The sequence below is a fragment of the Cydia pomonella genome, chromosome 10 (assembly GCF_033807575.1).
Source record: "Cydia pomonella isolate Wapato2018A chromosome 10, ilCydPomo1, whole genome shotgun sequence".
In the NCBI taxonomy this organism is placed as follows: domain Eukaryota; kingdom Metazoa; phylum Arthropoda; class Insecta; order Lepidoptera; family Tortricidae; genus Cydia; species Cydia pomonella.
This window is the reverse complement of record NC_084712.1, coordinates 14,458,533-14,486,509: the sequence shown is the minus strand read 5'-3', so window position 1 is coordinate 14,486,509 and position 27,977 is coordinate 14,458,533. Positions and strand designations below refer to the sequence as shown.

At 36.7% G+C, this 27,977-nt stretch overlaps 3 protein-coding genes across 6 annotated transcripts in view; 2 read left to right on the top strand and 1 right to left on the bottom strand.

Annotated features, from left to right (window-relative positions):
* Positions 1–51: 51 nt before the first annotated feature.
* LOC133522206 (mitochondrial dicarboxylate carrier) lies at positions 52–27,544 on the bottom strand. 3 transcript variants are annotated; one of them, XM_061857441.1, is made up of 6 exons: positions 27,410–27,544; positions 10,641–10,813; positions 9,432–9,544; positions 6,816–6,955; positions 3,873–4,080; positions 52–3,295 (listed from the first exon to the last, which is right to left on the bottom strand). In XM_061857441.1, exons 1-6 carry the CDS (start codon positions 27,511–27,513, stop codon positions 3,056–3,058), a joined length of 978 nt encoding a protein of 325 aa, XP_061713425.1. In that variant the 5' UTR covers positions 27,514–27,544; the 3' UTR covers positions 52–3,055. The 3 variants fall into 3 exon arrangements, with proteins under 3 accessions (XP_061713425.1, XP_061713427.1, XP_061713426.1); XM_061857443.1 differs by lacking the exon at positions 27,410–27,544 and adding an exon at positions 12,217–12,414; XM_061857442.1 differs by lacking the exon at positions 27,410–27,544 and adding an exon at positions 11,089–11,302.
* LOC133522203 (kinesin-like protein KIF19) overlaps positions 12,705–27,977 on the top strand; it is a 43,848-nt gene continuing 28,575 nt past the window's right edge. Inside the window, exons 1-5 of one of the 2 annotated variants that reach the window (XM_061857434.1) lie at positions 12,705–12,789; positions 15,348–15,479; positions 19,290–19,358; positions 25,157–25,267; positions 26,956–27,141. In XM_061857434.1, coding sequence (XP_061713418.1) covers positions 15,408–15,479; positions 19,290–19,358; positions 25,157–25,267; positions 26,956–27,141 — 438 coding nt within the window. In that variant the 5' untranslated portion in view covers positions 12,705–12,789; positions 15,348–15,407. Of the gene's footprint in view, positions 12,790–14,608; positions 15,480–19,289; positions 19,359–25,156; positions 25,268–26,955; positions 27,142–27,977 lie in introns of those variants that run through there. The other variant, XM_061857435.1, reaches the window with a different exon arrangement.
* LOC133522207 (uncharacterized) lies at positions 12,710–13,624 on the top strand. Its single transcript, XM_061857444.1, has one exon. It carries the CDS (start codon positions 12,710–12,712, stop codon positions 13,451–13,453), a length of 744 nt encoding a protein of 247 aa, XP_061713428.1. The 3' UTR covers positions 13,454–13,624.

Genomic DNA, 27,977 nt, shown 5'->3' with positions numbered 1-27,977 from the left:
TAGCTGGAAGTGTTTGAAAGCGTTGAAACAACTATTGAAGAAATGAAATACTTTTCCAATCATTACACATATATTTCAACATATATCAGTTAAACTTTTTAAGTATTCAGTAACAACCATCAACAGACAATGGAATCAAAATATTCTTAGGCTATATATGAGTGTTATCATAAAACAACTCCTAAGTAAATATGTAAAACATGTGACCAACATGATAACAAAAATAAATTAAAAACGTTTGACATAAACATGATTATGTAACATAAAAATTTTTACTTACAAGTATGAAAAGACCTGCAGGAATGAACTTGAATCTCTATTACTTTAATTTACCTACCACCATAACCCATATGTTTTGCGACGATTTGTTTATTATCTGTGCAAACAAAAAAAACGTGGCCTGGGTCATACGACCAAAGCGCTTAAACATTTTGTATCTATGTAATTTCCCTTACGACTGCGTCACGTGTTTTTTGATTACACTTTTTTAAGATATAATTTGGTAACTAACATCAGTAACACACAACATAAAGCATCTAAATGTTAAACTAATAAAATGCCTAAGTGCACGTGCACGAAAACTAATCAAAATATCGTCAGGTGACAACAAAAACTAAGAACTAAAAAATAATTAAACAAGAATCCACCTTATTCTGGGTACCAATAAGGCTGAGGGTGAGTTTTGGCTGTCACCGGCGATATATTTGTCACTGTGCAAATAATTACATACCGTGACGATTGATTATATCGATTATTCCCTTTTGCGACTACACACATTTTAATTAACTAAATAAAAGACACATACAACTTTTATAGCCGTTGCCAGCAGTCTCTACAATAGCCAATAGTAGAGTTACGGAAACCTGTCCGTATTACCAATAGTCATTAGGAACTCTCATAATTAAATTTAGGGAAATTAGGCAAAAATAAACCCATACCCCAACTTAAGGTACCTTATATTGTAAACGGAACTGAAGAGGCGAATTATACCATTACCAGTTATTAAAATATACCATTATTTGAATTACAACCATACAAAAACCAACGGTTAAACTGGCAACACACCGGTGTGAAACAGACAGTGTAGACTTACAATAGAAGATCAATTTTCGTGTTCTCGAGGGCCATTGCCACAAAAAGTAAATATGGTCATTTCACAAAGCTTGGGGCAAATCGCAAATAAACGGGATTATATAGATCGTGTCATTCACAAAGAAGCGTGCCTTGAATCGTAATATCATGTTATTAGCATGGTCCACACAGAAAGCGCGTGCGTTTTCCTCGCCCGAGCGCGCCGCCTCGGCCGAGGCACGTCTACACTGGCCGGTTTGTGCGTGAGGAAATTGCCTCGCGCGTATGCTGGCTGTGTGGACCCGGCTATTTACGGTTAGATTTGACAAATCTGTGCGTCATCGTGGATGATATGAACTATACTTTAGTTTTCCCCGTTTTACAGAGCTGTAGGTAACTCCGTGCGTTAGGTACAGGTAATTCGAACTATGTACCCTAGTAAAGTGACTTTATTATTATTATAGTATAACCTCAGAGTTATTTTTCACAGTGGCTCCCATAAGTAAAATGTTAACATTTACTTATAAACAAATATTTATATTATAACTAACTTTTTACTGTAACATAATTAGGCAGGATATTTGCGACATAGATTGGCAGGTACGTGGCAGGTACCATTGTCCACACTGTTAAAACTGACAGTTCGTAAGCCTTAGTACAAGGACCAGGTGTACTTATAGCCAGTATATGTATAGATAGTATGTATGGCTATTGGCAGGATATAGCCACTTGTGATGGATGACACTTGCACGTCTAATATAAAGTAATAGATACTGAGTACATATCTATTCTAACTATATTATATGGAAGTAAGTAAACGGACATATCCCACCAGTTTCTATCTATCTTGTAATTAGGTGGGTCCATACAGAGCGACCATGCGCGCGAGGAAATTGCCTCGCGCGTATGCTCGCTCTGTGTGGACCCGCCTATTCTTGTGTATTTGTGTAAGGAATATAAAAATACTATAGGCGATTCATAAGTGGATAGAATGATTTAGTGTAGATAGGTATGTTCAAATAAAAAAATAGAAACAATTGAATTATCCTTATTAAATACCTAATTGTAAATTTGATTTGTAGGTATGCTGTTACATGGTAAGCATTATCATAAAGTATTTGGTTCGACTTTGAGCAAATATGGGTACTTACATCGGGAAGACGTTAGCTAAAGTTGTAAGGAGAAAACTAGGTACGGAATAAATAAATATGGATAACTTGATTAATTGGAAACAAATTGGCTACTTACTTTAGTTTGAACTTTAAAATACTATTTACTTGTTTCGTTCGTTCATAGTTACTATTACTATTTGCTATTGAACTTCGGATACAATAGTTTACCCTTATCCAATATTACAAATAAGGTCTATTATTTTATAATTTTTACGTCACTAAATGCTTCTAAAATGTATCTACAAGATCTAGGAACAACATCCTGTAGTCTTGGAAGTTTACACGATTTTAAGAAGAATAGAGACAACCGTAAACATTTTGAAATGCAGTTATCTTCGCCCTAATATTTGAGAGTAGTTCTAATTTTCACTTAATATTGTGAAATCGTACCCATATGGGAGCCGTCACACATACAGTGTTTCATTGGAAATTCAGTAACTAAGTAAATAAATAAATAATAAATATTATAGGACATTATTACACAAATTGACGAAGTCCCACAGTAAGCTCAATAAGGCTTGTGTTGTAGGTACCTAGACAACGATATATATAATATATAATTATAAATACTTAAATACATAGAAAACACCCATGACTCAGGAACAAATATCCATGCTCATCACACGAATAAATGCCCTTACCAGGATTTGAACCCGGGACCATCAGCTTCGTAGGCAGGGTCACTACCCACTAGGCCAAACCGGTCGTCAAAAGTAACATTTCAACATATGCGTCCACAGTCAATTCTATCAAAACCAGGATACCGGACCAGACTGCAAAATTGTCTATGTCTCAACATTGACTAATTAAACCTAATTCCCTTTGACAAATCCAAAGTTTATTCTAAGCTGTTCTAAGAACACGAATGTCAGAATGGTGTGTGGTGCGAGTCGCGCAAACGCTGGAATGTACCCTTTATAGAATGCTATGGGGCCCTCCTTGGCGGTGCTAGCTACGAGACTTAGCAGACCTTTCACTTCTCCGTGCTTCGCGTTCATTGCCCTCGTTTTGAGCACGTCGACCGGCTGTGTTAACGTTGTTGCTATACCACCCTGAAATGTAAACATAACACTTATGTAAGTAACTTGTTTATCTTAGATTGCAAGATTACGTTATCGTTTCTTATCTAAAATGTATGCAAATGTAGTATGTAGTATTGAAGAATGTTACTAATTAGATGATATTTTAGAATTTATAAAGACCATTTAAGCGACACATCTTCTAAAATATTTACAAGCTGTTTAGAATATTCGAAAATCTCTTTCAGGTACACTACGAATTAAAAAGTAAAGTAGATCACACTGAGTGGCCACGAAGATTATGTAACTAGGTACGTACCTATTATATAACACAAATTATATCGATTCTACCGGTGACCAGAGAGCTGGCAGCTTTCTCTCGCAGCGCATAAGTATTGCCATTCAGCGAGGGAATGCTGCCAGCATCTTTGACACGATGTCGCGGGGGCCTTATTTAGATATATTTTAATTTAGACTAGTTTTTAATTTTAATATAAGTAGCTATTTTATATGATTGTATGTACCATTAATTTTACAGTGAATGAGTAATTGAGTGAATTACATTTTTTATATAACATATTTAGGACAGAATACGCGCAAATATACTTACAGCGCAAAGACTGGAAGTGACATGCGTGACAACGTTGTCCCCGAAGTACGGGGTGGAGAGAAGCAATGCTTTGATCTGATCGTAGAAGGAGAGCTGGCCAATGGTCATCAGAACTGCTCGGCTACAGTTCATGCTAGCCCCGGCCCACAGCTGCATCACTCCCTCTTTCCGGACCACGGAATACATCCCGTGGAATACATTCTTGTAACTGTAACAAAGTAGGATGTTCCATATTTTCACCGTTTGATTATAAAGGCCATATACTGATATTGGTATCCAAATTGATGGTGCTTCCAGATGAACATAATTGAGCATGATGAGGCACTTGCGCAGGTTATATTAAAAGCGTCAGGTAATGGAGCTTGCACACGGCGTCATTCTATATGCATCGTGTGAACTACACTACAAAGAAGTGTGCGGGTGCAGTGATAGCATACTCATACTCATACTCATAACATCTTTATTGCTCATATATTACATTGAATACAGACCCTGTAAGGGCACAGCAATTTATTCTTACACTATAAGTTCTTATACTTAAAACTAATATTATTAATTACATTACATTGCACAGCGATGTAGGTAAAAATAAACCTAAAAAAAAAAAAAAAAAAAACTAGCATTCTATTTTGTCGGAAAGGTATCTTCAAAAAACTCCTTCAAAGAATAATAACTTTTATCTAACAAATAATTATTTAAGGCGGTTTCAAATGATTTAGGTTTTGCTATTGATTTTATTGCTTGTGGAATTTTGTTATATATTTTAGTGCACATCATGTGAGGTCCTGAATGATATAATGTTAGGTTGGATGTGGGTAGCGCGAGGTTGTTATTGTTTCGGAGGTTTAGCGGTTTTGTGTGTCGTTCTTTGGCTTGTAAGAAAAGATGGCTATGGGCTTTTACAAATTTACATATTTCTAATATATATAAGCACGTTAGTGTTAAGATGCCTAGCTCCTTGAAATAGGTTCGACAGCTGTGCATTTGTTTTATATTTATTATTATTCTGATACACTTTTTTTGTACAGTGAACAGACTGTTTACAATCGTGCTATTTCCCCAAAGCAATATGCCATAGCGGAACAAGGTGTGAGCATAAGCATGGTAGGCTGTTAAAGCAGTTGTTATATTCGTAGTCTTTTTTAATTCATGCAGTGCATACGTAAATCGGGATAATCTACTAATTAATTGTTGTATGTGGTCCTTCCAATTTATATGTGAGTCTATATTTAATCCTAGCAATGAAAACGTATTTACAGATTCTAACTTATTATTTTTAAATGAAATATCTATTGTTAAGGGTTTTTTTTTGATAAGGCCTGAACTGCATTAGTTTGGTTTTGTTGTAGTTTATTTGGAGATTATGGTCAGTTAGCCAAGATTCTAATTTAGAAAGGGTACTATTAAGGTAAAATTTACAGTTACTAACGCTTGAGCACGGAAACACAACGGATATATCATCAGCAAACAAAACGCTTGGTGAATCTATAATTTTTGGTAGATCATTTATATAAATTAAAAACAATATGCACCCTAACACACTGCCTTGAGGTATGGACCTTTTAACGTTTATTATACTTGATCTGACCTTATTTATGTTTCCAGTTCTATTATCACAGTATTCGATTTCTACACATTGTACTCGGTTTTTGAGGTATGACACAAACCACTTATGCACTATTCCCCGTATCCCGACACCTTGTAACTTATTTAAAAGGATATCATGAGAAACCCTATCATACGCCTTACTCATGTCCAATAAGATTCCCACTGCATATTGTTTATTATTTATTATTTCCAAAATTTGGCTGATGTACTTATACACTGCTAAGGTTGTAGAATGTTTTTTTCCTGAATCCGTTCTGGCATTCACTGAATATAGAGTACTTTTCAAGAAATGAGTATAGACGTGTGGACATAGCTGTTTCAAGAATTTTTGAAAAAGTGGGTAAAAGTGCAATTGGTCGATAGTTATTGCAATCAGTATGTTGTCCTTTCTTATAAATTGGTTTTATTATAGACAGTTTTAAGGAATCTGGAAATAGACCCTCAGTGAAAGACTGGTTTATTAGAAAAGTTAAAGGTTGGGTAATTTCATCGGCACATTTTTTAATCAGTATGGGGGGTAATTCATCGTGACCAAAGCTGCGTTTATTTTTTAAATTGCGTATAATCTGGAAGACTTCGTGTTCGGTAACTGGATCTAAGTAAAGCGAGTTGGGGGTGGGGGCGAGGACGGGACGGCCAGCAGCGGGCGCGCGTTGTGCGCTAGCGCTGCTGTCGGTACTCGTTCCCTCCTCCGCGCCCACTGATACAAAGAAGTCGTTAAAGTAATTTGCAAGTTTGTTCGGATCTTCAATTACATTGTTATTAATTTTTAACTTTAAATTTTGTTTACTTTTTTTGGGAAGTTTGTTCGTTCGCTCTTTTACTATATGCCACATTGTTTTTGTAGTGTTATCAGAGTTTTTAATTTTATGTATGTAGTGCAGCTTTTTTGATTTTGTTACTATTTTTTTTAATATTTTTTCATATCGCTTATAATAGTCATTTAGAGCAGGATAGTATAGCATATTTATAACAGTAACCAACCCAAGCCCTCGCGCATGTAACCCACGCGACTGGAGCAAGAAAATACGCGGGTGGTTAGTACAATCGTATCTTGCGCAAGTAGCTTACACGTTGCTCCAGTTGTTTGCACATCTATAAGCGACAATCCGGTGCTCCGAACTTGAGCAAACTGCTCACTGAAATGGCCTGCACCTTTACTTGCTCCAGCTACATGCGTCATGTGCAAGCCACAAGTGCAAGTTAGCGCTTTTCCCGTGATACAGAGGTTTGGGGTGTACCCGGTTATTTATTTTGAAGCATGGGTGTAGGCACTAATTATTATGATAATTAAGAAAACAAACATATCATGTAAAATTTTGATTAATTACTTACTTTCGTCTATTTTCCTTAGGCAGTTTGACGTCATTTTGCATGCGTACATTGACTAAGTCCGCGGGATTTCCTACAAGACCTCCTGCCAACCCTCCCAGCCCAGCTAGGAATGCAGACATGTAGAAAGGTAATGCACTGCCCTGAAACAAGCATTATTCAATAAATATAAATGATGTATTAGCCCCCCTTGCAAGCAATGACACACACAGGTCATCCTACAAGACTATTATAAAGAAATAAGGTTTACAAATGGTTGGTTAATAATGTTGTGAACAGTAGGTACAGTCACCTACAATAATATCTTGCACTACGAAAGTTAATATTTGACACGCTTTAATGGCTCTACAAAAAAATTGCTGTCAAATATTTTTGCACGCTTTGCGAGATATTTGTTGGACTGTATATAACAGATTAGTTATTCAAAAAATTAGACTGTTACCTTTTTAAACAAAATTCTCTAGAATATAGAGTGTACTAAAATAAGCTTTTAAATACCTACATAATTTTCCAAAAGGCAATAAGGCAACTTTTAAAACTTAAATTATGCTGTTCCAGCAAGATCTTGTGATTACAGACTGTAACCAGTAATTGACAGCTGTGTTGGTTTTCATTTCGATTTCGATCGTCGAAAGGACCCAGTGTGTAGAAGTTGAGGGGTGTAAATCAGTCGAAATGTTGGTGGAAATGGGGGTTCCGCAAGGGTCTATATTGGGGCCTTTTCTATTTTTGACCTACATTAATGACTTACCATATGTGCTCGAAGGTTTAACGGATACAGTTCTTTTTGCTGATGACACGTCTCTCTTATTTAAAGTGCCCAGAAACAGTGACACAGCTGAGACTATCATAAACCCGGTCTTGCAGAAGACATTGACTTGGTTCAGCACAAACAACTTGCTTCTGAACCCGAAAAAGACCAAGTGTGTTCGTTTCTCCACTTGCCGCCAGCCAATGGGTCACAAACCCAACTTGATGCTCGGACAGGATGTTTTAGAGTTTTCAGATAGCACAGTATTCTTAGGTTCAACTATCGATTCAAAACTTCAATGGGGATCACACCTAACTAGCTTAAGTAGTAAATTAAGTTCTGCTGCCTATGCCGTTACAAAAATAAGACAAATAACAGATGTAGATACAGCAAGATTGGTATATTATAGCTATTTTCATAATCTGATGTCGTACGGAATCCTAGTGTGGGGAAGAGCTGCAGATGTGGAGAGCATATTTGTTCTTCAAAAAAGAGCAGTGCGAGCAATTTATAATCTAAAACCACGCACATCGCTAAGAGATCTTTTTAGAGACGTAAACATTATAACATTGCCGTCGCTCTTTATTTATGAAGTTATTATGTACGGCAGGAAGCATTATGAAGATCTTCCAAAAATTAGTGACATACATAAATATAATACAAGAAATAAAGGAAAACTTGCAGTGCGGCGGCTACGATTGGCAAAAATTAGGAAGTCATTTGTAGGACAATCGATCCATTTTTACAACAAAATACCTAGTTACATAACAGATTTACCATACCATATGTTTAAAAGAGTTATAAAAACCAATTTAACTAAGAAAGCCTACTATAAAGTATCAGATTATTTAACAGATAAAAATGTGTGGGAAGATTGTGATGTGACATTGTAACGTAAAGAGTAGATACTAAATATGTATAAGTGTTAATTACTACATACTGATAAGTAACAATAATGTACATTGACGGACATAAGTGTATCTTATATATGGTATGGTATGGTATATGGGAAAAAAAATAAAAAATATTTTGAGGTCTCGACCCCCGCTCCGGGTCGTTCCTAGCGCAAAGGTCGTCCATCGCGGTTCAACGCGGAAACGCAGCGAGCGTGATGGGCACCTTTGCGTTGGGAGCGATGCGAGGTGGGTTGTTCAACTAGTTTTTATAAGTTAGGTTAGGTTTAGTTAAGTTTATTAATAGTTTATTTTTAGTCCTTAAGTATTTTTTATGATTGTATTTTTTATTTTATGAAATTATGAATATAATAAATTTTGATTTGTTATGTTTCACAATTCTAGTATTAAATCATATATTTATTTGTAAACATAGGTTTTCACAGATCATACAAATGTAAATAAGAAAGTATCACTATGCTTAGCCATTAGGCATACAAATATTGTCCACATGGTGCATGCATATCTACAAACTTAATCTATAAATTATAAGTTAAAAATATAATTTAATGTAATTTAATAATTGACATTCGTACATATACCTACTTAATTAATACTAATACTCTAAATCAGACAGGTATTCTCCAATCGAGTAGTACGCTTTCCTAACTAAAAATTTATTTTAGTTTTTATAGTATTTATTATAGTAATTTTGGCATGAAGGTAGCTAAAATAATCTTAGCATATATCACAAATACATATATTATTTCACCTTCTCCGAATATTAATTGTAATATAGCTTTCTAATCATCATCTTCCTTGCGTTGTCCCGTTTTTTGTTATGACTCATAGGAGCCTGGGATCCACTTGGCAACTAACCCCAAGAATTGGCTCAGGCATTCGTTTTAACGATTTTATATTTAGCTTTGTAATAAAAATGTCAATAATCATTGAGCAGACAGTATAATAACTTACATCTTTTGGTGCAAAATACTGTTTAGAAACTTCATAGATTCCAAAACGGGCTGAGGAGTAACTAAGCTGGCGGGTGATGGAGGCTGATATGCCGGAGTATAGGCCCATAATACCTGTAAACAAAAGGAATTTGTAGCACACTTAATAAATTGTAGACTTCAGTGATGAATAAAAATATTTATAAAATAAAATAAAAATATTTTTATTCAGTTTAGTAAAAAACAAATTACAATATCTGCGCTGGTGCCTCTTTTTATGTGAGAAAACACTTGTGCTAAGAGAGCACTGCTCTACCACATGGTTAGTTTACAGTATCTTAGGTGTAGAAAGTATGTTAAACTATAGAAAAGTAACAGATAACAAATTTAAACATTTACAAAACGTTTACAACAAAATCGGCAAATCGAATTAGGTATTATTAATATATTTCGGGCGCTAGAGAGAAAACTAGTTGGGATCACATTGAGAGACCGTAAAACGAATGAGTGGCTGAGACAGAAGAGCAAGGTCACCGATGTTGTAAAACGCGTAGCCAGACTGAAGTGGGAATGGGCCGGTCATATAGCACGAAAAAACCGATTCGTGGAGCAAACGTCCTACTGGAGTGGCGACCATGGGGGGAGGAACGTCCTCAAAGTAGACCCCAGATGCGTTGGGACGACGACATCAAAAGGACTGCGGGGAAGAAGTGGCTCCAGGTCGCACAGAACCGTGACGAGTGGCATAAAATGAAGGAGGCCTACGCCCAAAGGGTAGAGAAGGGCTAAAGAAGAAGAAGAAGAAGAATATATTTCAAAATATTTTTGATAAAAGAGATATTAGTAATTTTATAACGCAAAACCAATTTGTAAAGAAAATTAAACAAATAAAAATGATTATCGTTCCAATAACTCATTATTTAAGTGCACAGCGAATAAAAAAAACTAGGCTACTGATGAAGTTAAAGTTTGTGACTCCTCCCTCCCCCTTGTCACAACATGTGACATTTTGTTGACCCCCTCCGTAAATGTGTGATGAAATTAATGGATGACCCCTAAGTATCTTACTGACATAAGTCAATAGGCAAATTCACATTTCAAATGTATCTGATACCTACCCATTTCTATAGCTTTTTCTAATTTTATCTTTGTGAATTAAAAGTTGATATTTAATAAGCTATACAAAAGGTTATTTCTTGGCTGAATGGTTAAACTGAGTTGAGGAACTTACCTTGTTTTTTTAAAACATTTCCAGTGAGTTTGAGTAAGGAATCTGATTTCCCTTTTTGTGTTTGCATTTGTACTTTGAGCAAGTCCAGCGGGTGAGTGATGCTGGCTGCCCCTGCTGAAGCCAAACCTCCAAAATACCATCGTGAAACTTTGACTGTGTCTGAAGACATTATTCTAAAAAATATATCATGTTTTATATTTATCGAGATCATATTTACGATATTAACTAAAAAAAATGTGCTTTCACTAAGTTTTAAATACTATCTAAGGAATTAAATATTTGATCGCTGGAGCAAACGTGTTCGTGGCCTATGCCGCCAGGGCCGAGTCAGTGCTCAGTCATTTAGGTGTATATTCAATTAAACCAAATTAATGGCCTTCATAATTATTTAATTCAGGGCAAAACCGGAAGCGGCAAACGCATCACGCGTTTGCCGAATTGCACTTACATTTGAATTTCTTATCAGGAAATTAAATGCACGAATATCATTCGGATTTATCGCTGATATTCTAAAGCTCCGATTCAGGGCAGTCTTGATGATGAGTTGTGTAATGTTATTTTGTTCACTTCCATATCTCTAGCACATATAATTCAATAAATCCTATAACTAAAATTCAGGTAAGCTAAGCGTGCAGGTTGCTGAGTCGACAATCACATTATCAACTGACCTGACATTGACTTGACATTGACAATGACAGTTTGACAGTCACATGCCATGCGCACAGCTGTTCAAGGGTAGTAGGAGTTCTACTATCGTACCATTATCGTACAGAGGGCCTACCGCGAACCACGTTCCACGTGTTGCCTCCCTGTCACACTTACGAACGAATTCACAAGTGCGACAGAGAGGCAACGTGGAACGTGGTTCGCGGTAGGCCCTCTGGTCACGCTTATTCGATTATCAGTAAGTGCGAAATAACACAGTGCGAAATTGAAATCACAGATCATGTGACCTTAGGCTATGGCTTGGCTTGACCATGGGCTATAACCGCGAAAATCGAAGTTCGTCAATTGCGGGCATTTTTCTCTGTCACTCTATTGCCATTAGTGAGAGTAAAAGAGAAAAATTCCTGCGATTTGCGAATATCGGTTTTTTGTTTTTTGTAGAGCCCCTGAGTGAATCGAGCCATTTTTTACGATATCTGTGGACCCACATGACAGTGATAGTCATTGTTGCTCTTTTTTTCGTTATTTTGTATTCGTTCAGAAACCATTTGATTATTACGTAAAAATGTATTTCAAAATAATAAAACGGGCGCTTAAATTTACTTCGTCCTCGCCAAGTTTGATACAAAGTTTTTTTTAATTAAAATTGAATTAGTAAGTGTAGCAAGCAATTCAGTTGAACCCTTTTTTACACTACTTTCTGTTACTATCATATTACCTACATTCTCAGTTTGAACTTTTGAACATCCCTAACCTAAAATATATTGTCCAAATTCAAAATAGGAAATTTAATTAATGATATTCGATTTTAGCTGACAAGTAGAGCTTTATTCAAGTTCTTATATATTTTCCTAAAACTGCAACAGACCTTTATTACTTATTTCCTGATTAAATCAAAGTAAGTACTCACAAGTGAAGTTAAACATCCAGATTACGATTTCAAATTCAACACGAACATGCTATTGATAAATATAATAATTCAATATCACTAAGTCACACTAATAACCTTATCAGTGTACAGTTTGTATATTTCCCGCAAAAATTCGAAAAACTCGATATTCAATTGCTAACTATTTAAATCTAATTAGGAGTTCTAACGCATATATACCAACATGGCAATGAAAATAATGAAATTAACGTTTACTATACTCCAACCGTCCGATGAAAAAATATTGCAAACAATGCACACGAAACTTCAATTTCACGACATTAAATTCTATTACAACTTTAGAGACTGGTGTACAAAGAGGTCGCGAGCGCGAGTTACGAATGAAATGAATAACATCCGCAGGCGCGTAGCTTATCGACGATAGCAATCATTATGTTAAATAGTGTTACATATATCTTTAAGGGTATATCTGTTTATATGTATTTTATTTGTTTATGTAATTGTTTCAGAAAGAATGACATCAGATATAATATCGTGTCTCCATCTGGATAAAAATACGACCAGCAGAGTGATTGTTGCCAAGGAAATCAATGGGTGTGATAGTTCATTTATTTCTAGCTGCATACTTGGTCACTGCATTAAAAATAAACAGGCTGTTCTGTTCATAGCTACTCATAATTCTCTTCTCCATTATCAAAATGTAGGACTGAAAATGAATTATAATTTACAAAGGCATGTAGACGCTGGCCTTGTACATTTTTTTAAACTAGATGAAGAACTTGTTAACCTTTTGATGGTGAATGAAGAAAAATCACTACAAAATATTTTAACTTCAATTAATCAAATTGTACAAACTTTGAAGTTGAATAGCAATGTAGTCCATATTATTTTGGATGGTGCTTCTCATTTGTTTGACATGCAGTACAGTCTTAGAGATGTCAATAAGTTTTGCAATCAATTAATTCAGTTAAATAGAGGTAACATAGGTTCTTTTGTTTTATTTCACTGTAATGTAGCACATGAAAATGATGTGACTCATGTAATGGCGAACCTCCTGTGCCACACAGCACATACAATTCTGGAAGTCAGAAACCTTTTGTCTGGCTTGAGTGCTGACGTGTCTGGTCACTTAACCATTAAGCATCCAGGGCAAAAGTTTGAAGATGAACACATGAACACCATTGATATGAAACCCTCTCGGTATCTATTCAAACTATTTGATAGAGGAGTTAAACTGTTTGCCCCGGGCACTGTATAACAAGTTGGTTAATCTTAAGTCTACTGCTGAAAGGAAAACACGTTAGAAGGTAATTGCTATCAATTATTATGTTAATTAGCGGTAGGTTGCAGGTTAAATGAAGCTCAGACCATTCCGAAAAACATGTGTCTTTAAATAATGTGTGTATAAATAAATTCTGTAAAATGTTAATGTTTTTAATTCTCACATTTAAATATTAGTTCATTAACCTACCCATAAAATCCTGGTAATAGAGATCCTTAGTATTTAAAATTTAGTAGATAATAAAACCACATTAGTAATAAAAATATATAGCATATTTCGTCAGGTGACAAGCAAAACTCACTAATTACTACCACAAGTTCATAGCCATAAGGAACCATATTACTAGTATAATTAATTAGGTTGATTTTTGTTTAATTAGTTTTTAGTAATTAGTGAGTTTTGCTTGTCACCTAACGATTTGTGTATAATATACTTTATTTGGTTTGAGTTTAATATAATCTTTGTCTCAATTTAAAGAGGAAAAATTAGTGTATTCCCATCTCAAAAGCCAGCAACACACTTGCAACCACTTTGGTGTTACAGGTATCCATGGGCGACAGTAATCGCTTACCATCAGGGGGTTTGTCTGCCCATTTGCATACTATATCATAAAAATTACTGGCAGTGGCGTTGCTAGGCGTGGGCGAATGGGGCCCTCGCCCACGGCCTCGCACTCGCACTTAAAGCAAACCTTTACAGTACATATGGGGCTACTTTATAGCACTAGTGCGAGAAGTAGCATATTACGTTACTGTGTCGAACATTTAAAGGGCCATATGTACTGTAAAACGTTGTACGATACATGTGCGAATAGGTAATTCGCAACTCGTGTCGATTTAAAACACTCCCTTCGGTCGTGTTTTAATTTATCGCCACTCGTTTCGAATTTCCTATTTTTCGCACTTGTATCGTAATGTACTATTTTATAACCTTGGGAATACACATTGAAAAGGGCCTTACTGGTGTGGTTTCGCCCACGGCTAAATTGAAATTGGTTTACGCTACGCCAGTGGTTACTGGACCAGTAATACTGGTTTCCAGCGCGTATGACGCATGCTGAGCGCACGTAGCACGATGTTCCTCTACATACGGCATTAACTTACTACGGGTTACGGCGTAGCATTTCGTAGCGCAGCTCTTAGTGTTATGGTGGATTCTAGCAGTGGAGTGCATGGATTCAGCGCTATGCACGACACATTGTCGTTACGCCTCTATGAATCATTTAAATACCTACTCGAAAAACTGTTCCAGGGTACGACATGGCGTTACCAGCGGAGCTTTGCAGTAAACAAGAAAATAATAAATAAAATAAAAATAGAAGTTCCTATACGATACGCTAAATCCTATTTTAGTTCTAGAACTACACATACACAAGGGGAGAGTGGGGTACAGTGGATCAAGGGTAACAGTGAATCACATCATTAGTAGAATGAAACGTAGTTATTTAGTACGATTTTTAAAACATACACGCCTAAAAGTTTTGTTTGTAGTTAAGTAGTGGTAGTGGTTTTATCATTACCTACTTGAAATGACAGAAGAAACAACGGAGATAAAGAAAACTACTGAAGCTGAACACAGGATCAAATCTGGAGGCAGTTAAAAAGGGCCACGGTGCGCATGAAATTTTTATTTGTGGTGTTAGCTGTTGCCCAGCGACCGCTCCAAACGAAGGCTATATTTTGAAGCACCGCCAGTCCACGTGAGGTCGCTGGGCGCAGATCGCGCGCCACAATTACCCTGTCAAATTGTTTGATGCATTCCAATTTAATTCGTTACGTGTCAACGTAATTCGTTAGTTTTGAAAGATGATTGATGATGTCTTAATAAAATATTTTGAATGGATCATTAAGTGTGTGTAAACTGTTGGTAGGCGAGTGCGAGTGTAGTGCAGTGGCTGGGAGTGACCAGGAGTGGAACAACAGGTGATGCCATGACTCAGACCAACGTGACGACGCCGGATAGCCGCGGCGGGGTGCCCACCGCCACTGAGGAGAAGCTGATGGTGAGAAAAGCTTTAATTACTTAGACAATTTTTTATAATATATGAACAGCAACTTCACTCTCTCCTTCCCTAAATTCCTTTAGGGTCTACAGATGTAGTGCATAATTGTATTCCATCGTATTTTCACTATTTTTCACGGAAACTATACGAATGTGTTTTGCTATTTCAGTCAGTCTCGGTACAAAAAGTACTGACACTACTGACAGTGACTAATACGACAAATGCGTAAGAACTAGCATGACAAATACGAACGTTTCCGAAATAATATGATGGAAAACAATTATGCACTACATCTGTATAAGACTGTTAAGTAGTTGTTATTTACCTTACCCCTCGTATGCCGCCTGTCAAATTTGATAATTGAAAAAGTGACATAGACATTGAAACAATAGATTTAAATTCCCACGCACGGATTCATAAGCATATACGAGGGGTTAAGGTAGGCTGGGTACCTACCTATACTAGTCTACGCACTTAACTTTGTTAGCGGTAGGCTCTCAGCTCTAGTCCCAGTTCAAGTCCAACTGCCCTACCAAAGTCAGAGTAGGAAAGGTAATTTTGTCTTGCGCTCGAAGCAAATTTGAACTTTACTCACTGTTTTTGCGTAGGTATCAAAGTACCTACCCTTATTCGAGCTGCTGAGGTGAGAAAGCTTTTATTTTAGGATAATGTATCCAATAATTGACACTAAAAAGTACTAAGTGTACCAACCATTTGCACCTAATATTTTTGTAGGAAAGCCGCTACCGTACCTTAAACTAAGGTTTAAGATGCCATTTATTAACACTACGAGTATACTATACCCACATATAACATGCAGTATGTAGACACATTCTAAACAAACAGCTGTCATCGTTCCGCGGGGGGACCAATCAACTCGGTGGCACTGTCTATATACCTAGACCTAAGACATATTTAAAAGGCTACGCAGATGGGCAGGTTGGAACGGTCAAAATGTGGTCCATGCATAGGTTTTAAATGGTTTGTAAGTGTCGAGTGAAGACACAGGGCCCTCGCTAGGGATACGGGCGACCCTGTGCCCGCGGTGACATTCGCGAAAGGTTTCTATGATTTATGCGATGCCGGGTCCGGCATCACCATCAGTCAAAAACAATGGTGATGCTCAGTTTAGAGACCCGGCTTTATTTTTGTGATTGAGCTTTTTTGTTGGACCCATGGTCCCCGCATTGAGTACGGGCGACCATGGGCCCAGGTTGAGATTTGTAAAGTTTTAGTTGTGATTTTATTATTGATTTAGTTAGTAGTTTTTGATTTAGTTAGTAGTTTTTGATTTTTAGGTTGTCATAATTGGTTTAGGTTGGAGGGACCGCAGTAGAGATTAATAGATGCACACAACGGACGCTGCTGCCCGTCCGTCGGTATTTCCTTAGTCGCCTTTTACGACACCCACGGGACGAGATGGGGTGGTGCTATTCTGACGCCGGCACCACACGGCGTCCATGCATAGGTTAGGTTTTATAGTAGTTCGAAGCTTTTATGTAAATATACCACGATGTTGGTAAACGAGTTTACGACCAGCTATAGACCAGGCATAGAGTGTGCGCGACTACAACTTGAAACTCTTCGATCTGCGGTGGCCCTAGGTAAAATATGAAATTAATCCTAAATTTTCTGAAGATAACAAATTTTCATCTAGCCACATACATATAAGAAACTGTAGAGAATTTAAGAGTTCTCCCTAATTATTTGACTGATAAAGTTGCATCTATGTTCAATGTTCATGAGGGATGCTCTACTCAACCTAGTTAAGGCAGGATGTTCGGTTAGTTAAAACGTCCGTCTTAGCTAACTCTGCACAAAATTTTAAGTGACAAAGTGTGGTCCCTTTATGAACGTTATATTTTCAAATGAATTTGACGTTTATGGTGGCACTTCCATATTCTGAAACTGCAAGTTCTGTGAAGAGTTAGATTGGTCCAACTCTAGCAGTAGAGTCAGTAATCCACTAAGTAGGTTATTTTATTTGTTTACTATCATTTTGACGACCAGTCTGACCTAGTGGGACCCTGCCTATGAAGCCGATGCAATTGTTCCTGGTTGAAATCCTAGCAGTGGTATTTATATATTATATTATGTCTAAGTACCCACAACACAACTTTATTGAGCTTATTGTGGGACTTAATGTGGTAATAAAGTTATAGGTATAATTATTCTGGTATATATAGTACATATATGTCAGTGATATATTTATTTATTTATTAGGTACATACCTATTTCTTTTAAAAACACCCACGAATCCTCAATAAACGCTTGGATGTTCTGGTAATCATTATATATGATGAATATGTTTGATAAAGGCGACAAAAAAGGTGATAAGTGATAACAGCAAGCGGACTTTTTCTATGTACCTATCGAGTATAAATAACTTAGGTATTTCAAATAAATAGATAAGCACCTACGCTAAAAGATGATGTATATTTGTATACGTACTCTACGTACACATGGAAATAAATGATTTCACAGTCAAGATATCACGTTAAGTACGTATGGTTATATTATTTGATGTTATATAATAACATGAACATAACAATAATCATGAATGATTCCGTGAGATATCAATATTATATGTGTTATATGTATCAATAGTTTCAAGAGTAGGTAATGGCGGGGCAGATATATCTACATTGGTTTTGATATAAGTGCCGTCAACAGCTTTTTTCGTAAAGATTAAAATTTTAAAGATGCTAAGTTTATCACTGACTGTACTTTTCTTTCCACGGCCAACTAAACTAATACTCATCGAGACAATTCTAAAAACCCCAAACACAATTAGTTAGCGTTGTTTTATCACCGAGTTCCCATGGCCACCTCCTGTCTCCATCATCAGATTAGCTTCATGTCATAATTTCAGGCAGATTTCATAATATTGCATTGTAATCGGATTTACATATGTATGAAAAATTTCAGCTCAATCGGAAATCGGGAAGTGGGTCAAATTTAGCTTCCAAGATTTGATCCACACTAACAAGGCAAGTTAAATAAAAGCTTTTTACAGTACATATGGTGCTACTTTACCGCACTAGTGCGAAAATTAGCATATTACGTTACTGTGTCGAACATTTAAAGGGCCCTATGTACTGTAAAACGTTGTACGATACATGTGCGAATAGGTAATTCGCAACTCGTGTCAATTTAAAACCCTCCCTTCGGTCGTGTTTTAATTTATCGCCACTCGTTTCGAATTTCCTATTTTTTGCACTTGTATCGTAATGTAAAGTTATATTTCGGTTTGTAGCGAAAATGCTCTTTGTAGCGACAAACATATACCATCGCCCACATTTTTAACTGTTCATCGGTGGACCTTATTACAAAAGGCATAAGGTCCGCCGAAGGACAGTTAAGAGTGTTCCTGTTTGTACCATTGCAATAGGTGCTTACTGCCTACCTAAATGCATTGGTTCTAATTCTAACTATAAGACTGAATGAAAAACTGTTTGTTTTCACCTATAATGTAATGATTAGCTTTGACCTTCCCGTTCCATTAAAGCTGCCGTGCCGCTACGCAAACACACATTCTGCTGTTACAGTTCTCGACAAAGTTCGGTACCTATAAGTACATTCAATAATACTTAAACGGCAGCCGAGACGAAACACTTATCAACTTACCATCAATCCTTGTCACTACCGATTAATATCTACCGTCGACGTTACTGTTCAGTGACCATTCTTAATCCTTATTGCCACGACTTAAGGTCTTTCAATGGCCAGTTTTATGTATCGCTGTCAGTGCATTCTTGTAAGATAAAGTTATGGCCTAGTTATCAGATAACTAATGACCTTGACCTGCAGGTGGCGGTACGCGTGCGACCGCTGCGCCCAGATGAAGGTCCCCGCATCGTTCACGTGGTCAGCGATAAGGTAGGTAACCTACTTACTTCCTATTATATTTGCTTTGAACCTTACTATAACGGAGTTAAGACGGATTTTGCAAATATTCGGTGGGCCATGGTGGGCGGTATGAACTGTTCGAAATGCATTCATTTCACACAAACCCGAAAGGAAATAATTTTGTACTTCTTGTATTAATAAAAAAAACATTCTGACACATTGTGCTATTACGTACCTCTGTTTGACCGGTAGTTAACCTAGGTATCTGCTCACGTCACGGCTTAAAGTTATGTAAGAGGAGTTTCAAACTCAAAACTATTATATAGGTACCATTTATTGACTACATATGTATTCGAACAAACAGTCATAACTTAATAAGTACTTATACCTATACTAGAGAATATGCACGTCAAGGCACCGCACCGCATTTCTAAAAGATACAATTTCGCTATTTGACTTGTATCTACCTACGTTGATAAATAACGAACCAAACTTCATTTATTTGCCTATATTTACATGCGCATTTCCATACGAGTAAGTACAAAGGCCCGTTGTGTGGAATTGGATTTAAGGTCTTTTTCACACTGATGACACTTATAGGTATCGTAATAGTAATAGTAGTAAGTAGGGTTTAAGTAATTCAGTCCAATGTCTTTCTTGAACTGTCTTTTGTACTTCCTTCCTTTCCACTGTCTCTTTTAAAATATTACCATTTAATAAAGCCTATATTCAGAATTTAAACACAGAACGCTCTGAGATTAAAATATGTTATGTTTATAATATCTATCAGTCACAGTAGTCACACGACGCCTTCGGCTCCAGCGATATCTTAATCAAGTTTGAAATAGTAACTATATACCTACAAAAAGTGGCGTTAAACATCATAAAACCTCTAGTTATTTAGGCCAACCGCCCGATACTTCCAATTAAACCTGAAATGGCATTTACTATTCTAGGACTGTATTCGATTTTTCACAATATTGTAACATGACGATATCTTGGGGCCTATGAGATTAAATAGTTGTGGTGACAGTTTGTAATGTGGTCATCATATTTTATGCCCATCAGTTCTATCAGTTTCAGTTAAGTATGTAGTATAAGTTAAGATGGCAATTGTTTGTTCAGATAATGTAAGTACTTAAGAGTTCGCAGCAAGCTCGGCCGAAATTTACCTTTCCATACAAACGGAATTTCGTTCTAATTTTATAACTACGTGTTGGATTGTAACCAAGGACACTTTGCACATATAATGACTTATGGTATATCTATGTCTGTAATTAGCTCCAGCTTATAAAACGAACGAAATAAAGCGAAACAAGTTTTGTACGATAAATTTTAATTCGCTTTTTAGGGTTCCGTAGCCAAATGGCATAAAACGGAACCCTTATAGTTTCGCCATGTCCGTCTGTCTGTCTGTCTGTCTGTCTGTCTGTCTGTCTGTCTGTCTGTCTGTCTGTCTGTCTGTCTGTCTGTCTGTCTGTCCGAGGCTTTGCTCCGTGGTCGTTAGTGCTAGAAAGCTGAAATTTGGCATGGATATATAAATCAATAAAGCCGACAAAGTCGTACAATAAAATCTGAAAAAATAATTTTTTTTAGGGTACCTCCCCTACACATAAAGTGGGGGTGAATTTTTTTTTTCGCTTCAACCCTACAGTGTGGGGTATCGTTGGAAAGGTCTTTCAAAACTAATAGGAGTTTTCAAGAAATATTTATTGATAAAAGTGAATATATTCGGAGATAATCGCTCCAAAAGAAAAATAAAATGTGTCCCCCCCCTCTAACTTTTGAACCATAGGTCCAAAAAATATGAAAAAAATCGTGGAAGTAGAGCTTAAGAAAGACATTAAATGAAAACTATAGCGGACATGATCAGTTTAGCTGTTTTTGAGTTATCGCAAAAAGTTTTCCCTTCATAGTAAAAAGACTTATTTTAATTAGGTACTCTCTTCTTTCTCCGGCCTTATCCCATGTTCAGTTGGGGTCGGCTCTCCTAATCGCTTTTCGCCAGCTTGTTCTATTCTGGGTCGTCATTGGATCTAATTCTAGAGCTTCGAGGTCACTATTTACTACCGATAGCCATGTGAGACGGGGCCTTCCGGAACCTCTTGGACCGGTGTCGATATGATGATGATTAAACCTTTACGAACAAAATCCAAGGGACGTTCAGAAACTAAAATTCGAGATCAATATAATATCAATTCGAGATCAATATAATATCAATTCGATATCAGTGACTTGTTTAAGATTGGTGTTATAAACTTTTATGTAACCTTATGAAACACTTGTTGAATAACATTTTATCACAAATTGTAACAAAACTTACGCATTGTTATCATGTTATGTAACGTTGCATAACTTTTAATGTTTTACAACAAATTGTAAAATGGTTTATCCCAACAAAAACATTTTCATGTAAAATGTTGCCAAGACGAAACCATAAGGCTCGCACTGTAAAAAAGTTGACAGATCTACAAGAGTAGAGCTAAGCTTCTGACTCTACCTAGTTGGTTACTAAGTTCTGTTACTCGATTTGCAACCTCTTTATTTCCTTTAAAACAAATGCTACCGAAAAAATAAAAAATGACATAATGTGGTGGATTTGTGAGCTATAATTATATACCACACATAACGCTTTTTAAGATTAACATAAACACATTTTAAGATTATTATAATGTAATGTTTACCCAGGTATTGGCTGTTGTATTTATAAATGTTGTTATGTATTTTTCATGTCACTATATGATGTTACTATAAATGACTTTTAAAAGAGCCCTTGAGGCCTACTTGCAGAATAAATTTTTGAATTTTGAATTTGTATTTGAATTTGAATTTTGCTTATCTCGTCGTATGTATAATGAATTGGGGATCGTATCGAATTAATTGCGTGGCACAAATGTGGGCACCCGCCAAACATGATTTTGAAGTTGCTTGAAAACCTAAAACTCAACAAACAATTTGTTTATCGCACAATTAATAGATACAATAATACTGAGAGCTTCGATGACCGCAAGAAGTCTGGAAGACCACGCACCGTTATACCGTATAGTTTCGCCATGTCCGTCTGTCTGTCTGTCTGTCTGTCTGTCTGTCTGTCTGTCTGTCTGTCTGTCTGTCTGTCTGTCCGAGGCTTTGCTCCGTGGTCGTTAGTGCTAGAAAGCTGAAATTTGGCATGGATATATAAATCAATAAAGCCGACAAAGTCGTACAATAAAATCTGAAAAAATAATTTTATTTAGGGTACCTCCCCTACACATAAAGTGGGGGTGAATTTTTTTTTTCGCTTCAACCCTACAGTGTGGGGTATCGTTGGAAAGGTCTTTCAAAACTAATAGGGGTTTTCAAGAAATATTTATTGATAAAAGTGAATATATTCGGAGATAATCGCTCCAAAAGAAAAATAAAATGTGTCCCCCCCCTCTAACTTTTGAACCATAGGTCCAAAAAATATGAAAAAAATCGTGGAAGTAGAGCTTAAGAAAGACATTAAATGAAAACTATAGCGGACATGATCAGTTTAGCTGTTTTTGAGTTATCGCAAAAAGTTTTCCCTTCATAGTAAAAAGACTTATTTTAATTAGGTACTCTCTTCTTTCTCCGGCCTTATCCCATGTTCAGTTGGGGTCGGCTCTCCTAATCGCTTTTCGCCAGCTTGTTCTATTCTGGGTCGTCATTGGATCTAATTCTAGAGCTTCGAGGTCACTATTTACTACCGATAGCCATGTGAGACGGGGCCTTCCGGAACCTCTTGGACCGGTGTCGATAGCTAGCACTTTACGGGCCATATGGTCTTCGGGCCTTCTCATAACGTGTCCGTACCAGCGTAGTCTCGTTTCGGCTAGCTTATCAGATATCGGTGTTACTTTCAGACCAGATTTTAATTAGGTACTGATTATGCAAATTTGCCTATTTGTTTAACTCAGGTGAAAGGTACCGTTTCATCCCTTGGTTAACAATTTACTATACTTTAAGCTCCAGTTTAGCTTATTGTGACAGAAGAGTAACTACGGAACCCTACACTGAGCGTGGCCCGACATGCTCTTGGCCGGTTATTTAACTATGGTATCTGAAGCTACATAAACTAGATTTGCCTTATCTTATTGAGAGTACGAGTACCTACAAAGTTTCAGAGCAATCTAGCTACTTAGTTGTTTTAAAATGGGAGCGGAACTACGTCTGTATGGAGAACCGAGCTTGTTATGTTATATCACGGCTATGTCACTAGCTATTAAAAACGAAGCCGAATACCTTGACACGTGTAAATATATATCAGTCGATATCCTTCCCCATAATAAAAAATATCTACATACCAAATTTCAACTTAATCGGTTCAGCAGTTATTGATTTCCTATACAAAAAGTCACCCCCCCTTTTCACCCTCTTAGAGGCAAAAAAATTCAAGTTTTTGAATTTTACTTTGTGTACTAATACTATCCTACATACCAAATTTCACCTTCCTAAGACTTCAGGAAGTACTCTAAGGGTTTTGATGATCATCAGTGAGTGAGTGAGTCAGTGACGAAATCGGGGTTTTCTAGATATGAATAAAATCTAAAGGATGAGAGCTATGCAATTGTTTTTTTTTATGCTTAATAAGTCCACTACGTTATACTCCGAGAATTTTGTTTATTTGGTATAATCCAATCCCAAGTTATGAGGTTTAAAAAAAACGACAAATCGCTTCGAGAAAGGTAGGTAGTGCTCTTACGCTTCGCTTTGCTCGTCTTGGCAGTGGCACTACCGTGGCACCAGATAAAACAATTGCATGGTATACGACGTATATTTTGTTGTACATGTTATGCATTTTTACTAGTGTGGGAGCACTTCTAACATAAAACAAGTTTTAACAAATGTTATACCATGTTAGTGAATGTTATCGTGTTATATGTATAAGTATAACACTTTTAACACCAATGTGGGAGCTCCTTTATACTTCTACGTACGTTTTAATATCATTTTGATACATCAGATTCTAGAATAAGGTTGCTGTAATTACTGAGAAGTGGTAGAACATTAAACTTCCATTTAATCGTAGGTACCTACTGCACTGCGTGATTGAATTTAATTTGATTGATGCTCAGGCTAACTGTTTATCTAGGTCCCGTCCAAGGTGAATGCTAGAATATCAATGGGAATAACTAACAAATAGCTCAACAAATCAATAAGTACTTTTAATTTCCCATAAAATTTAAATTATGATTTAGATACCTACTATCAGCATCAAAAGTAAAATTTCATTGTATTTACTTATTAGTCGAAGTTATTGACGTCAAATTACAATACAAACAAGTGACATCAATGTGAATTGAAACTGCGATCCGTATATATTAACCACTCATAATATAACAACTAGGTTTTTATTTTATTTCTTGACCTCTCTCTCTACATCAACTCTTGACCAACAAACACATCTTCGAATTAAATATCATAGCCTATAACAAGTTACCTACTGAAACAGCTGGTGTTTTAATGTGATCGTTGTCACTTTTCCCGTGTATTAATATTAAATATTTAAACTATAGTTTTATTTTGTCGCTTGAGTTAGGTTTAAAAACAGTTCTTATTAATATAGTTTCACTGTATTATATTATTTATTGTGATGAACGAGCCGGGGTTTGAACCTGCGACCTCGGGATTGATAGTCGCACGCTTTTACCGCTAGGCTACCAGCGCTTTACAAATTGGTATTCTTGCGTCCGCACCTCCATTTTAACCGTTTATCAGCGACGACGCCCTTGCACAGGTACAGGCAGGTAGGTATATAGATATATAATGTATATATACTCGTACAATACCTTATAATAAGTTAATCTTAGTCGTAATGTGAACAGATGTTGGTGTTGGAAGAGGAGTCGGACAGCCGGCGAGATGTCCTCCGCCAACGGCGAGTCAACGACAAGCATTACGTCTACGACAGGGTTTTCAGTGAAGACAGCACACAAGTAAGTCTCATAACTAAGACTCATGGTAGTTTGGTAGCAAAGATTATTGATTGTCATGGAGGTGTAAATAAAATCGTGCCCTCGTGTTTGATAGCCAACCTAGATGCCATGATACGGCGCCACTTCTTTTGTGGTAACAGAATTGTCTAATGTCAACTTTTGTCACTCAGAGATGCAATGTTCGGCGTCGTACAGTGACATCTACTTGAGTTGTCAAATTCAAGGCATGATTATTTCTTTTCATTTGGCATGCTCTTAAAGAGGGAACGACAATGACCCTTCATTGTCGTTCCAAAAAGTGTGCATGTGATACGTTGCTGCACTAGAGCATTTTACTTTCCAAGTATTCTTTTTTTAATTTTTTAAGATAAGCTATTTTTGATTTTAAATGGATTTGTTATACAATTTCCATTCTCATCTCCCCATTCCATAAAAAACGACACTTTTACCTATATGGTTAATTGAAAGTACCCTCAAGAAATGCTGTAAAAGATTATACTTAAGTAGTCATGTAAATAAAAACACGTGTATTTTACTTTCCTCGTATTCGAAATGAAAAGTAGAGTGTTTAACTCGCGTAAAAGGCATCATTTCAGCCTCGGTCTATTGATACACTACCGTCAAAAAGTTTAAGACCAAACACAATTTTCAGTTTCATTTTCAAGAACACGTTTGATCGGTAACCCATTTGTTTTGCAAGGAGACAACAATTTCAAACATTCGGTGAAGATCTGTAGAGGCTCCACAGCCAATAAAGAACAGCAAGGTGTGTTAAAAAACACGATTTGTCCACCGCAATCACCAGACAAACTGATCGAGCTTTCATGGGATGAACTGAACCGAAAACAATGTTCGACATCAGCAAAAACTCTATGGGAGATAATTCATTATGAGTGGAAATCCATAAGCCAAGAAACGCTACACTAGACAAACTTGAAAAGAATGTCAAGATTACTCTGTAGTGGAAAAGCGTCAAGGATTTTTCGATGAGAAACTGTGAAAAAAACTTTTTATTACTATATATATATACATATGCCTTTTTTAATTAATTCTGATTAATAAATTGCTTTATTTTTCGGATTGTAGGTATATATACTGCAAAGTAGTATTTTCGTAAAAAAAACATTAAAATGTTGATTATTTGCATATTCTGTGCTTGGTCTTAAACTTTTGACAGTAGTGTATTGCCGGGTACAGTACCTATGTACTGCTATGTAGTATATAAAAACTCGATACATACACGATCACCTTCTACGACTTGCATATACTCGTACTTTTTTGACACTTTACTTACACTACACATAATTCCTTAATTGTAGTGTTAGCCACTCGGGGTAGGTACATATTGATTTCGGAACTAAAAAATTATGGCGGTTAAAGTATTTGAATCGTTTTATTGGCTGCAATTAATTTTAATAGGTAATCGATTTATTAGAATAGCCAAGTTATGGAAGAATTGTTAAAAAAAAAATAGTTCATATAGAAAGGGGCAGGTCTTAGGTAATTAAACTATACATATTCCATGTCAAGTTAGTACTATTTTATTTAACTTTTTGCGTTACAAAATCTGACATATTCGTATACACCTATTGGTTAAATGCTAGAAAGGATACATTTGTCAGATTATCTAACTTCAAGTATTTGGTATTAAGTTGTAATTGGATTGTTTACACCTGGTTCGCTTTCAGGAGGAAGTGTACGAGGCAGTATGCGCGCCACTAGTAGGCGGCGCGTTGCAAGGGTTCGCGGGTGCAGTGTTCGCGTACGGCGCGACCGGCGCGGGCAAGACGCACACCATGACGGGGCTCATGTCGCGCGCGCTCGCGCACCTCTTCAGCAGCATCGCAGAGAGCGATCAGCCCTCGTCCTATGAGGTTTGTACGTTATAGTTCCGTGTAGGTTCGGGTACGGCGCGACTGGCGCGCTCTATACAGTACCTTACACTACACACCATGTCGTTATTGAAATTAGAACGTGAAAAAAATTACAAAAATACCTGTTTAGGTTGTCATCAGTTAAAACTAACGATCAAAAGTTTCCTACCGTCTACAAATATTGTGCATAATAGGAAGTAAGTAATTAATGCTATGCATGCAGTAATGAATGTTGTTAATAATGAAATGCAAAATTGCAAGCACTTACCGGTCTCTCACATTGGCTGCATTAAGCTTGCCGACTTTGTTACACGATACACCCAGGTACATACTCGCATGTGACAATACATTACGCGACCGACCAATTTGCATTACTCATTTAGTCAGACCATAATTATTAAAACACACCACTGAAATACAGGGACAGTATTCCCATTGGTAACAGAGGTATAAATTCCTCCTATGGGGCATAGCATAATTGTAACGGATTTCGAGGTCATAGTTATACTGGTTCATTCTATAGCAATGGAAATAGCATAAATCCGCTGTTGCATATAAAAAGGACGTAAATGCTTAGGAAAGTGTGAATACATGTCCCTTTTCAACACTTACTTAATTTATGTACCAAGCGTAGCGTTTGCCTTAAGCATACTATTATAAGTGTGAGTTCTGATAATGTATTGTTGTTATGGAAGTCAAAGGTACTCTTATACTGGTTTCCTGCATCGAATAGTGGCAGTATAACAGCCAAGGTCTGCGTGACGGTGTCCTAATAATAGCGAGTTACCGCGTGCCGTGTCGTGCATACCTAATGTATGATGATTTAGTGCGATGTA

Bases quoted from the DNA above. Each gene is read 5' to 3' on its own strand.
- LOC133522207 (XM_061857444.1), top strand. From the start codon at position 12,710: ATGACATCAGATATAATATCGTGTCTCCATCTGGATAAAAATACGACC.
- LOC133522206 (XM_061857441.1), bottom strand. From the start codon at position 27,513: ATGCAAATTGGTCGGTCGCGTAATGTATTGTCACATGCGAGTATGTAC. The intron at 10,814-27,409 runs GTAAGTGCTTGC...TATATTTTTTAG, and splicing joins GCAGCCAATGTGAGAGACCG to AATAATGTCTTCAGACACAG. The intron at 6,956-9,431 runs GTAAGTTATTAT...TGCTTGTTTCAG, and splicing joins AGTATTTTGCACCAAAAGAT to GGCAGTGCATTACCTTTCTA.